The 15,297-nt window shown below is 44.9% G+C and overlaps 1 protein-coding gene across 5 annotated transcripts in view; it reads left to right on the top strand.

The window, feature by feature from the left end:
• The window catches only part of SETBP1 (SET binding protein 1), a 376,312-nt gene that overhangs the window by 20,551 nt on the left and 340,464 nt on the right, over positions 1-15,297 (top strand). For all 5 annotated transcript variants that reach the window (XM_057526551.1, XM_057526553.1, XM_057526552.1 and 2 more), the window contains exon 2: positions 500-1,157. In XM_057526551.1, the coding sequence (XP_057382534.1) occupies positions 672-1,157 (486 nt within the window). In that variant the 5' untranslated portion in view covers positions 500-671. The remainder of the gene's footprint in view (positions 1-499; positions 1,158-15,297) is intronic.

Genomic DNA, 15,297 nt, shown 5'->3' with positions numbered 1-15,297 from the left:
TCTTCTTCTGAGGGGATGGAGAGCTTGGCCCAGGCAGCCCAGGGTTGTGTTCAGCTTTGCAGACTGTTCTTCACGTGTGAGAGGGAAGTTGTGCAAGAAGCCAGCCAGATGCAGTTTCCACAGACCTGAGCATCAGCACTTAGACTTCCTTTCATCATGGTTGGCCTTGATGGCGACTCAGCCAGCTGTGGCTTTAGTATAAGAAGCATCTAGCTTGTTACTGGACTGGAGGACTCACCTCTCTTATCTTTATTCTTGGGTCCACAACCATAAAAATTAATAACAATTCAATGAAAGCCTGTGTGTGCGCGTGTGTTTCCCCCTCTGCTCCAATATAATGTAATTTGGGGATGTGAACTTTCTGGTTTGACTTCTTTCCAATCATTTTTTTCTGATGCCATAGATAAGTGAGGTAGGATGGGGCTTCTGGAACTTAGTTTGAGTTACCTTTGAGGTCATTTTCCTTCCTGCCATGGCTAATTATCTCTCTGCTTCTCAGTTGCAGATCTGATCCCTTCTGAACAACCTCACCGTGTCTCCATCCCTGGGACTCTGAACCCAGCAGCTGGACCACTTTCTCCTTGGAATTTTGGGTGCCCTTTCGTCTCACCTTTCCCTTTTCCCTTTTCCCCATCCCCCTCCTGAGAACTCGTGGAGACTGTAGGATTGTCATGGAGTCCAGGGAAGTCTTAAGCGGTTCCCGGCAAAGGGGGAGCGAGTCGGAATTCCTGCCGGTCTCCTCAGCCAAGCCCTTGACTGCTCCTGGCTGTGCAGGGGAACCTTTGCTCTCTGCTCCGGAGACTGGGAAGGGGATCCCAGTAGGCGGAGAACGCATGGAGCCAGAGGAGGAGGATGAACTGGGCTCAGGACGGGATGTGGATTCCAACTCCAATGCAGACAGTGAGAAATGGGTGGCAGGAGATGGTCTGGAAGAACAGGAGTTTTCTATCAAGGAGGCAAACTTCACAGAGGGGAGCCTGAAGCTGAAGATTCAGACCACGAAGCGGGCTAAGAAACCCCCAAAGAATCTGGAGAACTATATATGCCCACCTGAGATCAAGATCACCATCAAGCAGTCTGGGGACCAGAAGGTGTCCCGTGCTGGGAAAAATAGCAAAGCCACAAAGGAGGAGGAAAGAAGCCACTCCAAAAAGAAGGTAGGGATCCCTGTTGACTAGGTTTTTTCTGTTTGTTTTTGCCATTTTATCCTCAACATTTAAGGGTCTATTTGCTTATTACTTAATTATTTATAAATTACTAATCTCCTTGATGGAATACTTAGGACCTGCAGAATAAATGTCTCTGATATCTTGGTATAGTATCCAATTTATTATTATGGATACTATTGACCAAAAACAAAACAAAACAAAGCAAAAAAGAAACTACTAGAATTATAATCCTGGAAGTTCCTATTTATTGTGTAGCAGCCAGTTGGCTGGGTCACATCTGGCTAAGCTGTGACAAAATTTGAGGGTGTTTTTTGGTTTTTTTGCTTAAATATTTGCATTTGTTCTCACAGTCAAGAGTAGGATGTTGAAAATTTTGGTCAATCAGAACAGTCAAGAACAGTTATAACGTCCTTTTGGTTTCAATCACTGCTGTAAATCTTTCTACAATAGACAAATCACTTACTTGACTGAGGAAGCCTCGTCTTTGCAGTAAATGCGGCTCTTCTAGGACTGAGAGATCATTATCCTGGAAGCCAGTGGTGAGCTTTAGAGCTGGAGCTGGAGAAAGGGAAGGGGTAGGGGACTGACATGAAGCTTTATCTAACAAACTGTAGACTTTTAGGACTGAGTGTTGAATGAACTTGGTACATGGTCATTTTCCTCATAAAAGTCAATGTGGGTGTGGAAAGCAGCTCTCTAGGTGATTTAGTGATGTTCTTTGGTTGGGAATGTATGGATCTAGGTTTCACTGTATTTATTTTGTGTCACAGAGGGTTACAGAGACCTCCCTTTCTGGGAGGGGTGTGACACTCAGCTGTGATAGCAGAGGGCTGCCCTAGTCTAGAAAGTTTTTGTTTCCAACAATCTCTGGGTCTTGTGAACAGCTCTGAAAGGAGCCCTCTTGCTGACAGAGTTTTGCAGTTCTAGGTAGTAGATGTTAACCAGAGTCTTTGTAACTCTCTCCCCCACATCGTAATTATTTGGATTCTGGACATGATGGAAGATAAAATGGTCTATATGAATGAACCTCTCTCCTTTATACCCCAGAGATAATCTGTAGTGTTTCTGTTGACAGTGGTTTTTGAACTTTGGGATAGTCATTTTCAATAAAGCTGCTAAGAATCATGTTGTTTCTTTAGTGTAGGGCTTGTGCCCTTCCTTATGCTAGGCATTTTGGCTGATTTGTCGAAGTTAAAATCCAAAAACTTGGACTAGAAGAGACTTTTCTGAGTGACCAACACCCCCAGTTTGCTGAGACTATCCTGGTTTTTAAACAGAAAGTCCTGCATCCAGGTTCAGTCCTGGGCAAGCCAGGGCAGTTGACCATTTTACTTTAACATTGGGAACACAAAGGAATCTTTAGAAATTGGTGTGTTTTTACATAGCATAGAGGTAGTGCTTTCCCCTCTCCCCTCCCCATTTACAGCTTTGCAATGCTTTCTGGGTTCTGTGTCATAAAACCAAGGATTATCTATATGCACATGGAAACTTTTGAGGTTTTTGCAAGCAGATGCAAAGAAGCACGCAGGCTCAGAAAGTTAGCCTTTGCTTTGGAGTCGGGTCTCTTCAGCTTTGAAAACGAGTATCTTTGTCTGTGGCCACTGAGATGGCACAAAGAGTGTTGTTGGATTTTTGTGTGGGTGAGCAGTCTTGAAAACTGTGGTAACAGTTTCCCCTCCATCCCCATCACTGCCAGAATTTGAGTAGCAGCCCACAGTTTTGGGTGTGCAAACCCAAATTCACTATCCTAGAAAGAGAGTAAGTTGTCCTGATCAGTACTACTTTCCTAAGGCCATAAGATTGTTCCCAAATATAGGCTTCTGTCTATTGGAATGCCCCAGAATAAAACTCTGGAATTTGTGACATAGGGTGATTTCAAAGCTGAAATGTGCAGTGGACCTCCACTCTCATATCTGAAATTCTCAGGCTGGTCATTCTCACCCAAAAAGTTGGATGCCCTTTTGTGCTTTATTGGAAAGAGAGAAGAAATCGCTTCTTTGAATATGTGACTTACCAAGTATGCATTTCTAAGCCTGAGCAATTGGAGGGGAAAGAAAGGAAGGAGAAAGGCTGAAATTCAGTGTACAGTGCTGTGTTATGCTGGCACTGTAATGGGAATATCTATGAAAATTTTAAATTGTTAGAAGCTTGCTTCATTTTGTACTCCTTTATCCTTCCTACGTTATGCCTAGAGCTGATTCTTTCCAGAGATGAACGAATAAAGTTAACGGTACTGGGTCTTAATCATTTGATAGATGATAGGAAGTTCTCTGATCTCTATTGGATTAGAATGTGAACTTTATTACTCTTCAAGTGCCTGTTGTTTTGCAAACAAGGAGTAAGCAAAAGCTGGAGCTGAGGTGGAGAGGTGGAAACCTTGCTTACCATTTGTAAAGAAAAGTTCGGTGGAATGAGCTTGCAGAATTTATTTATTTGTATGAATGGGAAGTACATGATCAGTAATTTGAGATAGGGAAAAGGATGAGGATGGCATTTTGTAAACATCAGATCAGTGTCTCACTCTAAAATCTAGTCTTCTGGATTTTTAATTTTGAGGCAAGTTGCTCACTGAAGAAGTGTACATGGAGTGGCCCCTGGGACTCAGGTCCTTTGCTGAGAGCTTGGAAAAAGGCTCTGTTGAGCTGGTCCTTGAGCAGGTGGAGATGCCTACTTGGGTATCACCTGATCATATATGCTGACTTAGAGCAGGTTTGGCAAACTATAGTCCGTGGGCAAAATCCAGCCCCCCGCCTGTTTTTATACAGCCCACAAGCAAAGAATGGTTGGGAAAAAATCAAAAAGAGAATAATATTTTGTAAGATGGGAAAATTATATGAAATTCAAATTTCAGTGTCCATAAATACAGTTTTATTGGCATAGAGCCACATCTATTTATTTACATTTCGGCTATGGCTGCTTTTGCACTTCGACAGCAGAGTTGAGTAGTTGTGACAGAGAGTGTATGGCCCTCAGAGCTTAAACTATCTGCTATCTAGTTCTGACCAAAAACACTTGTTGACCCGTGACTTAGGGGAAGGACAGTGAGTTTTAGGATAACAAGGATTTTGTTTTATTTCATTTTGTTTTGAACGATTCAGCCTCCAAACCTGGAGGCTGGGGAAAAATGAACGTTAATCATTATGTGCTTTTTTGTGTTGTTTTTTTGTTTTTGTTTGTTTTACTTTTGCAGACCAATCAATTTTGTTCAAGTCATTGTTTGACAGCCTTTGGCAAAGACAGCTTATATTGGACCCCAAATGATTTGCTTTTTCATTGTTTTTTGTAAAAAGAACGTTCTGTAGGATAATTATGGCATTCCTTACATATCACAGCTAGTTTTCTGCTACTTCTATCTGTACATGTTCTACTGCTGTGGGGTGAGGAGATGTATGTGTGATATGCTTAAGAGCTTTATTCCACATTTCAAACCTAGGCCCAATCCTCCAAACTGGAGAGTTGTTACAGATTTTCAGGTAACAGGGCCACTTCAGTAGTAGGATGTTAGGAGGGACCCATGAAAATACCACTTCATTGGCTCAAGGATGCGTGGACTCGTCTAACGAGCGGACAGGTCACCTCCCTTCCATGTAAACTTAGGATGGCACTTGAGATGCTGTCTGGAAGAGGGTTTATGATGAACTGATTTATGTGAGGTATAAGAGCAGCATTTGGTAAGAAGTGGAGGCTGAAAAGAGAGCTCAGAACATATTTTAGGGCCTCAGAATTGTCCTTTGGGCAGGTCCTGAGTTGCAGATGGATGATCCCATAAATGCACCTTGCTGTTTATCACAGCACCCATGTTGTTGCATCTTAGACTGACTCAGGTAAGTGGTATAATAACTTAAGCTTCCTCTACTTTCCTTCTAAGTTACTCAATAAAAACAATAGAGAACATGAGAATGAGTCTCTAGAAGCAAGTTCAGGTGTAACATGTGAAGTTAAAATGTTCCAACAGTGATAGGTTGTTGTTGTTGTTGTTGTTTTTAACATCTTTATTGGAGTATAATTGCTTTACAATAGTGTGTTAGTTTCTGCTTTATAACAAAGTGAATCAGCTATACATATACATATATCCCCATATCTCCTCCCTCTTGTGTCTCCCTCCCATCCTCCCTATCCCACCCCTCTAGGTGGTCACAAAGCACCGAGCTGATCTCCCTGTGCTATGCGGCTGCTTCCCACTAGCCATCTATTTTACATTTGAGTGTGTATATTTCCATGCCACTCTCTCACTTTGTCCCAGCTTACCCTTTCCCCTCTCCATGTCCTCAAGTCCATTCTCTACGTCTGCGTCTTTATTCCTGTCCTGCCCCTAGGTTCTTCAGAACTATTTTTTCTTTTTTAGATTCCATATATACGTGTTAACATACTGTATTTTAAGAGGCTCTCAGCTGGACAGAGTTTAGCAGCTCTCCTCTTTCTGAGGACTTTCTGTGGGTGTCAGGACACCCACCAGGTTCAACGGCATGAGAAGGAGAGGGTGTTCTGAGACAAGCACTGTACAGTGATCCAGGGTAGAAAATGTGGTGTGGTTATCTGCACCAACTGGCTTTGTGACTCTGGATCTGGAATATAACCTTGCTGAAGCCCTGGTTTCCTCATCTGCCAAATAGAGATGCTAGTTTCCACATGATATAACCCAATGTAAGATTTTAGGAAAAAATGGGTAATTTACAGACCACACGTCATAGTAATAGTTCCGATTTATTGAGCCATGTGGCAGACCCTCGGCTAGCTCTTTTATCTGTATTCACTTTCTCTATTAGTCCTTATTGCAGTCCTGTCAGACAGATGGTATTTATTTACAGATGAGGAAATTGAGGCTCAGTGGCTTCAGATAAGCAGGAGCAGAGTTGGCCTTTGAAGTCAGTTCTTCTAGACTGTTTGGCCTATGCTGGAGTCCAGGCCTCAAGTGCCCACACGGGAAAGGGCTGCTGGGAGATGAGGATCCAGCATGAGGGCATTTCTCTCCCACTTTCCCACATTGGCGAGGATGGCAGGATCATAACCTGGCATGCTGTCTTAAATTCCAAGTGTCTCAAAGCCTCATGAGTTAGAGTCTTATTTTTTCCTTTATTGTGCTTATGGGTTGCTATTTGCTTCTCTTTTGTTTCTTTAGACTTGATGTTCCCCTTCCCCCAGCTTCATCAGGAGAACCTATTTTCTCTAGCAGCAGGAACTTCAACCTCATATTCCTCAGGGCCTGCGATGGTCCTAGGAGCATGTTCAGGACTCCTTCTTAGTAACCCCATGTGGAACATCATCATATGTGTATGGAAAGACCCTATATTCTCTTTTGAGCACTCATAACCCTCTCCTGGGAAGTCTAATAGGTCACAAATTCATGTACTCATACTTCAAATAGCACCTTCCTCGTGTCAAACACAGAAAGTATGGGAGAGAAAAAAGGCTTTTTAGGTGATGTAGATGGGAAGCTAGTCTGGCATCAGACTGCAGAGAGTGATGAATATCAAATAAATAAATGGGTTTGCATTTAATTCTATAAGTAATGGAAAAGAGAAGCATAAAAGGAGCATAAAGAGAGAAGAGAAGCATAAAAGGAGAGTCTTGGTAGTACAGTTGTCAGTAAGGAGGGCTGCACCAGGGTTCTCCATTTCCCCTGTAGACTGCTGAGATGCACTTTTCTCTCCTGACACTCTATGGGTTGTAGCAGTTTGGAGGGGCTGCAGGAGGGAGGGCATGTTGGGCAGGGGATGAAAGGTGGCTCAGATTGCTGGACCTCTGGTGCTGCACCCATCGCCATCTCCTCATCCACTCTGATGGGTGGCCCTGAGCATCCAACAGAGAGCCTTCCACCCTCCTTAGGGTTCAGGCGTCCCTCCCTCGCCATCATTTGTGCAACCCCTTCTCTGGTCACTCCGAGGTGCATTGCTTGGCTGAGGGCTTGCCCTCCCATCCTCAGGGTATGTGAATGTGGTGCCTTGAACTCCTGGGAGTATATGAGCTTCTTCCCCTACAACGCCCTCAACCTGGCTGGGAGAGCAGGTCTGGACAGCATTTCTTCACAAGAAGCTGAATTTCCCCTCTCATTTAATTTTATATTTTCTTTCTATAGATTTTTTTTAAAGCAGCACATTCCTATTTATTCATTAGAGTGCCTGAGAATTTTGTTTCCTGATAGGTTTCTCTATAGTTATTTTAGAGCTAAAAACCTTTTCCATAAAGTAATTGTATCCACCGAGCAACAGGTTACATTTGACATCTGGAGTTGGTGTTCGGGAAAGAACACTGGACTTGGGGACAGGAGCCCTAGGTGCCAGCTCTGCCTCTGTTATTAACAGCTTCAATAAGAATGCTTTACCTTCCTGGATCTCAGTTTTTTCATGTTAAAAAAAAAAGGAAAGAAAAAGAAAACAAACAGCTTTTGACCTTTGAAGTCTTATTTCTCTTCCAAAAACTGGAAACTTCAAGAGTCATTCTGTTAGATGAGGCAAGACTTTCTCTTTAAGAAAACTAGTTACTATAAACAAAATTTTTGACCTCTCTTCGGGACCCACTGTTCTGTTATCAGATTGTTTCCTTTTTGCCCCAGTGTCAAAAGGCCTAAAATCGTGGGAGCAAATGTCAGAGTTGAGCTTAAAAAGTAGTGAGATTTATCAGACTTGCATTCCATGAAGATATTCTGGGAATGTTTGGTTCCCCTCTTCCCTCCTTGTGTGCTTCTTGTTTTCTTCCTGTGTTTGGGATTCTCTGGGGGTTTAAAGCACCGTGCTGGCTCTTTTCCTCTTGGTACTTAGTTTCATTTTGGACTTCAACAAGGAACAGCCTTTGGTGAACTCCGTGCCATTGACGATAAACCTGTCAGAGTAAAAGCAAGAAAATTGTGTTCTCATCTGATGCAGAGTCATTCATTCCCTGAACTGTTCAGGTAAGAAATAAGGGATCTGTTAGAAAGAGTGCCTGTCCTGAGAGTGGATTTGAACTCAGATCCCCTGATTCTAGACCAGGTTCTCTGCAGAGAACCTGCACTAGAACCTGGGCTCCCTTTAACCTTAAGCAAGTTACTTAATCCCTTGAAACAGTTTCCTAACTGTGTGAAAACCAGGGATAATAGTAGCACCTCTTTGCTGGTGTCTTGTGGAGATGAAAGTGCCTGGTGCGCTTAGCACAGCACCTCACTCTGTGTGCATCACCTTTATTCCTGTTCTGCTTCTCTCTCTTCCAGGTCACCCACAGGACCCTCCTCAGTACAGGCACAGCTAGGTACACAGTGACCTGCAGTTGTGCTGGGTGCCTAGGAGGCGTGGGCTGTCTAAGAAGCCATGTGTTTCTTTAGGCCGATCCTGTTTTAGTAAATACTGCTCGTGGCTATGTTGAATTGTGTTGGCTGGGTGGCAGTGCCAGTGTCTTATTTCCGATGCCTGCACAAGCATCTACTAATAAAGCATGCCACTAATGCTTTTTTTTTTTTTTTTGGTGGTGAGAATTGGTATGGGATTTATTTAGAGCTGATTCAAAGGTCTTTTATCTCTGTGGTCACTTATCTGCCAAACCAGGATTGCTGCTAAGCTCAAAGCATGACTCAAAATGAAACTTTCGAAGCAGTATCATAAGAACGGCAAAGTGGGGTTCAGCTGGTGCTTCCTTGCACCCCTGCCACGCTCCCAGCATTTGCAGAGTCACCCGCCCTTCTCCATCATCCCAATTCTACATCCTTGAAAAGTCCTCTCTTAAGGCATTTCCAGTTGACCTTCACTTGCATTGCCTTTTTTTATTTTTAATAAAAGACAAGAGACATGATCCTGTTTTGCCCTTCTCTACCCCATCCTTTGGGTCTTCTGATTCCTGCAACTTTAAGTGAAAAACATCCCACCTTCAAAGCACTACGATGCAGGACATCCCAGGATGTCCCTCTCCTGCCTTTCTTGTTCATGAGACATGAGTCACTTTGGTCAGGAAGTCGCTGGGTCTGGTTAAGGGCTGCCTAGGCAGAGAACATGGGGATGTGGCAGTGAGGTTCTCAGAGCCTGGGCCCCAGGCATTGGTTCAGGCTCCTGACTGCCTTACGTACAAAAATCAAACACATGAGGCAATGAAGGCTTGTTATAGGGGTTTGGTTTATCCACAATAAGCTAAAAATTCGTGTTAGAATTTTCACATGGCCAAGTTACTTTGGGGAAATGGTTTCAACTCGTTTGGTCCTCAGGGTGACTTGACTTGGAAGGTGGCATTAAGGCTCTGCTCCCCGCATGCCCACAAGAGGAACCAGTGGCCAGAGGGAGAGGCTGCCAGTGGGGAAGGCAGAAGCTCAGTAGAGCCAGGTTCCCAGGAGGTGTGCAGATGATAGACACAGCATGCAGACACCCACATGGACCAGCAGTTGTGTGCAGTGTGTGCAGGAGTCTGAATTATGTGCTGTCTGGTGAAGCCGCAGCCCTTGGTGTAAGCTGAGGCCGCTGTCAGAGCGTGTCCGAACACGGACAGCCAGCCCAATCCCTGCCTTGAGGGCAGGTTTGGGTGACATAACTTCTAGGGCTCCTTCCCACCTTCCATAGTATTCCATTGGATCTTGGCCTATGAAGGCAGGGGGCCTCCGTCTGTAACTGGAGTGTGCCTTTGCCTCTGAAGTCCCAGGTTTGTTTTTTTTTCTTGCCTGCCCCTCCCTCCTCAGACTAACTTCCCTCACCTCCCCACCAGCCTCTGACCCCACCAGGGGAAAGAGTGGAGGCCTTTATTGACTCTGAAAAGTCCAAGCAGTTCCCACCTTGGTACCTGGCCCTTGAGGCCATTTGATAATCATCATTAGTATCAAATGCGGGTTGCTTCAGTGTGTTTTTCTAGACCTTGTTTATGGTGTTTTTCCCACAGTGTCTTCTTCGGCCCTCACAAGTTTCTAGTCAGTTTCACAGTTGGTGGGGGGGGGATTGGCAGAGATGGAGCAGAGGGGGTAGAGAATTCTTGAAGGGACACAGACAGACAGCAGTTCTGTCCTTCAAGGTGGACCACCATGCCTTGCCAATAAGAAGTAATCATTTGCAGATATGAATGTGCCCGGGAACGTGGGCAGCCTTTCATGCCAGGCCAGTTAGTTCATTTGTTTAGTGCTGTGAATGAGAAGCCATTCACAGCACTAAACAAATCGGGGGTTTCAGCATTGTTCACAACAGACTGTATCCCTGGAGAACAGCCTTAAAGGAGTTGATCATGGGTGTGGCTAAAGGAGATCTATTTGTAGCATACAGTGGGAATCTCCGTGATTTCTCCATCCTTGTCCTTTCAGGGGAGCAAGAGGTGGACACGGATTTATTTGGCCGTGCGGCTCTTTCTTGCACCATCAGGTTCCTGAACTTCCCAGTCTTCCCACTGGATTACTGCCACTGAGTAAATGGCAGGGGAGCGTCACGCTGGGATATGGGTGCAGTTGGGTCATGAAGGAAGGCAAGATTAGGAGATCCAGAAAGGGTCTGAGAACCAGGAGTTCAATCTGACACAGGCTAGAATCTGGCATCAGGTCAGGAGGCAGGCGAAGGCCAACCACAGAAGCTATGGGTCAAAAGGAAAGAATGGGTCCACAATTGGGTCACACTTCCAGCATCATGGACTTCACTGAGAGTCAGAAGAGCCTCTGAATATTTCCATTTCAGCATCCCTCATAAACAAACAGAAGACACCTTCCAAAATCCCTCATGGACAGTTATTTGGCTGCTGCTCAATGGCCCTCAGGGAGGAGGCTCGCTGCTACCTCTTGAGGCAGCTCTGGTTTTAGTAAAGCTCTTTCTTATGTTGCACTAAAATCATTCTTTTAAAAGCCTAAATATTTCCAGTTCCTGAAACTGTTCCTGGGATTCCATGGTTTCCTGATGCCAAAGCACCTTGGTTCCTATGCCAGGAATGCTAGTTTGTCAGTGTCCTTCCTAAAAGGCATCAGTGGGGAGGGCTCACAGCAGAGGACAAAACTGGAAGGTGGTCTGGGGCTGCAGGGGACTGTGCCCTCCTCCACTCTAAGCATAGTATCTCTATTAATAGGACCCCGGGCTATATCAGCTTTCTGGCAGCTTCATCATTGTTAGTGTATACTGAGCTCAAGGTCAAGGAGACTCCAATTTAATATTGCCTTCTGCTACTTTTGCTGGTCCAAATCATCACATCCTACATACAATGGACTCTGGGCCAAAATGCAGGTGTTTGCATTATCCTTCTTATCATTTCTTTGTGCATAGTTATAGGCAGGGATCTGAGTCAAATATTAGTCAGATGGTCTAGTTAGGGTCTGTGGACTACGCAGAAGGCACAGAAATAGGGCAACTGAAATGTAGATGCCCTCTCACTCAGAGTTCCTCTCCTGTGCTTTCGTACTGGGGTATCTCTAGATGGTTCTCCACCATCTGTGAACCTGGTTTCCCATTTACATAGTGGCCTTTTTGGACCTAACTAAAAAAGTTTTAAAAGTGTGTTATCAAAGGTAAAGTATTTTCTTCTCGGTTACGGTGTAAGCTCTCTGAGGACAGAAGTTGCATCTTTTATTTCCTGGCCTGGGTGTTAAACAAGTTCTTGTTAGCTCTGTGCCAATGAAGGTAGCTCTATGGAAAAAACTCTCTTTTCTATCAGAACAGCCTCTGCCTAGTCAGCCCTGTATATTTTGCATTGGTTTTTTAGAAACATCTGAAACTTCTCATCATGCTGCCTTTTCTGTGCTCCCATCCAGATATACCGTAGCAGAGCTAAAGCATCTAAATTCCACATGAATCTACAGAGTTGTATGGTGTGTTCAGCATAAATGCTGTGTGGGGTATAGACAGTTCTTATTAGGAAGAATTGATCTCAGAGCATTTAGGGAAAAACACAGGACAGTACAACATACTGTCAAAATGAATGTTTCAGTTAGTGCATAGTGTGGAGAATTGGTAGCAACCCTCACGTCTGCCCAGTACCTTTACAAAGGGTTTGCATCGCCCAACTGTGACCTCTTTGGTTTGTTTTAGGGATAGTTCCATTAAGCAGCTGTTATTCCTCCCTGTTTTAAAGACTGACGGAGGGACTTTGAGGGTTTTTAATCTGGCTTGCCCTGGGTTACAACTAATTACCAGGGGAGAGGGAGTGGAGAGACTCAAACCCTCATCAGACCCTTGGTCTCTTGGTTTCTAGCAGTAGGACGCCATCGTTGAATGGTGCACTTTAGCTGGTCCTGCTGGTACCTCCTCAAGGAGAGAATAGTTGAGTCCCATGCAGCTCACCTAATTGCTCCTCCTGCATGTTCCCAGTCTAGGCTGTGGGTGAACCTGGGCATTGTAGCTTCATCCCGGAGACCCACAGCTCCTTTCTTGGAGGGCCCACAGCCACCTCCCCGCTGGAGAACATTCCTCATCAGGGCATGGCAGCAGTGAGACATGGTGAGAAGTGATAGCTGGCAGTACATGCAGCACAGAGCTATGGATAATAGGCTCACTGAGACTTAATCTAGAAGCTGTTTACAAAAGTATTCTTAGGTGTCCTGGTTTGGACTGAAAATGTGGAATTCAGCAAAGGACCTGTCCAAAACAAGATTCCATGAGTCCTGTCTGGCCTGAGACTTGAGGGGAGGGTGACCACTCCATGCTGGGGGTTCTGGTTTTGAGTCCTTCTGCTTTTAGCAAGTGAATCTCTGTTTTCTCATATTTAACAGGGGATTAACACCGTGTCTCTTCCTTACACATTACTTTGAAGATAATCTGAGCGCACGGTTGTAAAGTGGTTCTGAAATGTTAAAAGTGCAATGGAAATATAAGGTGTTTTTCTGTAGAACTACCCTATAGTAGATTCTTAACAAACTGTAGTCTCTAATTAAACTTTTCCAGGCTTCCTCTAATATCCCTAGGCTCTCTCTTCCCCAGCTTTGGATAAAGCCCCCAGACGTGGCTGTGATCAACAGCAGCTGCAGGTTGGATGTGATCAGCGGCCTAGTCCAGATCACCACCACATGGTGTAATTGCCCTTTGTGAAATTCTGGGGCGAGAGGTCAGCCTTCTTTACCCATCTTTGTCACTTCTCAGTCATCTGTATCCTGGTGGCAGTTGGGTTATCCCGGCATCCTTCCCCTACCCCCACCTCCCTGCCCCACCCCCCTCTCTTGGAGCCCAGGAAAAAACCATCTGCTGAGTTGGCTTTCAGAAGATTTTTTTTTAAATACCAATTTCCCTTTGTTCCAAGGCAACCTCCAATCAGAGCTGGGGTCTGCTGGGTTTGGCGAGAGGCTGGTATTGTGTTTCGTGCTCCCGGAGGAAAGGTTGTCCACTTGCTTTTCTTTTTGATTCGATTCCCTGCCATTCTGCAGGAGAGTCAGAAGTTGCAGCTGCCGCTGTCAGCTGTAAATGGGGGACCCCCTTGTTTAAGAACCTGCATATTAATCCTTTGGCAGGGGGTGGAAAAAATAAAACCAAAAACAAATACAAAACCAAAAAATTAAAACCATCACTAAGAAAAGTATTTCTTCCTGTTCCCACCTCATTTTGTAAGTCACACAAAATCTTACTGGTTGCTTAAGCTTAGGCCTTGCTGTCCTTGGATGTTTGCTTGGAGATCCTTTGGTGTACAGCCTCTTACGTTTCCTCATTTCCTGCTGAAGAATATGAACTGTGCATCAGAGGCAGAGGAGAGTCATTCTTTTATGGAAAACTTGAACCACAGGGAAAAGCAACTGGCCATGCAGGCTGCTTGCCTGAGCAGAGCCACAGCCACCGTTTTGTTGCTGAGCGCAGCCGGGAACATTGCCAAGCACTCGACACACACTGTCTACTAAATCCGCCCCACCACGGCAGTGGAGATGTTATTATCCCCATTTTACAGTTGTATGCAGTGAGGTGCAGAAACCTCCAGTGCCTTGCCTCAGTCTCAGGGTCGGGAAGGTGGGATCCCAGCGTGTCCACCCTCTGAGCTCTGAGGCAGCTCCTCACTCAGGACTCGGGGGGTTGAGCCCAAGCCCAAGGTTCTAAGCCTGCCCTCCTGAAGACCCACAAGCAGGTGCCTTCTCAATGTTTCCATTTCTCTGTAAACTGGGACCAGAATAGCTAAATGCCTGAGAACCCAGAGGGACAGTTTGGTCAAATCTTGTGAAAGTTTTATAAGCTCTTCTATTCCTGAACCTTGTGCATTTGTCCTCTTTTCCTGTCATGTTCCACAAAGTAAGTGAAAATCGTCTCAGCAGGTTCAGGAGGTGCTCTGAGATATCTTCTCAAGTGGTCCTGCAACTTTGTGAGCAGAGCACCCTGCTGGCCTCCGGCTTTGCACGCCCAGCCCTCGCTTGCTACACACACTCCCAACCTTCACTCATGGGCTTTCCTGGGTGAGAGCCTTTAACAAACCAAAGGGTATGTTTTGCTCCTCTATGGTGGTGAGCAGAGAGGTCAAGGAATGAACACATGATGAATTCTGTAAATTGGTGAAAACCCATAAAATCCATAAAGCTGTTTTTAAACATGCTATCTCCTCCATCCTCTCACTGTTAGGCTGGAATTATGACACAGAGCATCGGGGGACTGGAGGATCCCCCTAGAGTGGAACATAAAATAAAACAAACAAACACAACAGAAAGAGAGAGAGGCCAATGGTTTCTCTTTTGCTTCCTCCTAAGGATATAGAATTTTCCTAGATAACTTACAATGCATGTGTGTCTGTATTTATTTTACTATCTTAAAATACATTGTAGGTGCCTATTAATGTGAATTGTAAGAAATATGGTGACTTGACTTAGCAATGTACTCAGCTTTGCTCCTGAAACTCTCCGATAAAGTCCTTGTTCAAAACCTTACTATGTGAACTGAAGTAATTTTTACTAACTGGTCTCTCCTTCACTTTCTAATACAATCCAAGAGTAAAAACAAACTGCCTGAAGCAATTCAGAGAGAGAGAGCAAGAGAAGACAGCATATAGACACATTGGACTAGGTGAGAGAGGTTTTAAGTGCTGGTATCCGTAAGCTGGGCGGTAGCGGGTACAGGGGCAGTGGGCCAGGGACCAAGAAGAATGGTCCCTACTTTCAGCTCTGCCAGCTGACTCAGGCTGCACTTTGGGTTAGCCAGCCTCCCTCTCTAGCTCTGTTTTACCTGAGGCTGCAGATCCCAGAGGTGTGAGAGCAGAACAGGAGGAACTAGTAAAAGGAGAATGACTTCAGAACAGTGGGCTCTGCTGGACC

This window comes from Balaenoptera acutorostrata, chromosome 13 (assembly GCF_949987535.1).
Source record: "Balaenoptera acutorostrata chromosome 13, mBalAcu1.1, whole genome shotgun sequence".
In the NCBI taxonomy this organism is placed as follows: domain Eukaryota; kingdom Metazoa; phylum Chordata; class Mammalia; order Artiodactyla; family Balaenopteridae; genus Balaenoptera; species Balaenoptera acutorostrata.
Note: the sequence above shows the minus strand (reverse complement) of the source record. Positions and strands in the feature narration are given on the sequence as shown.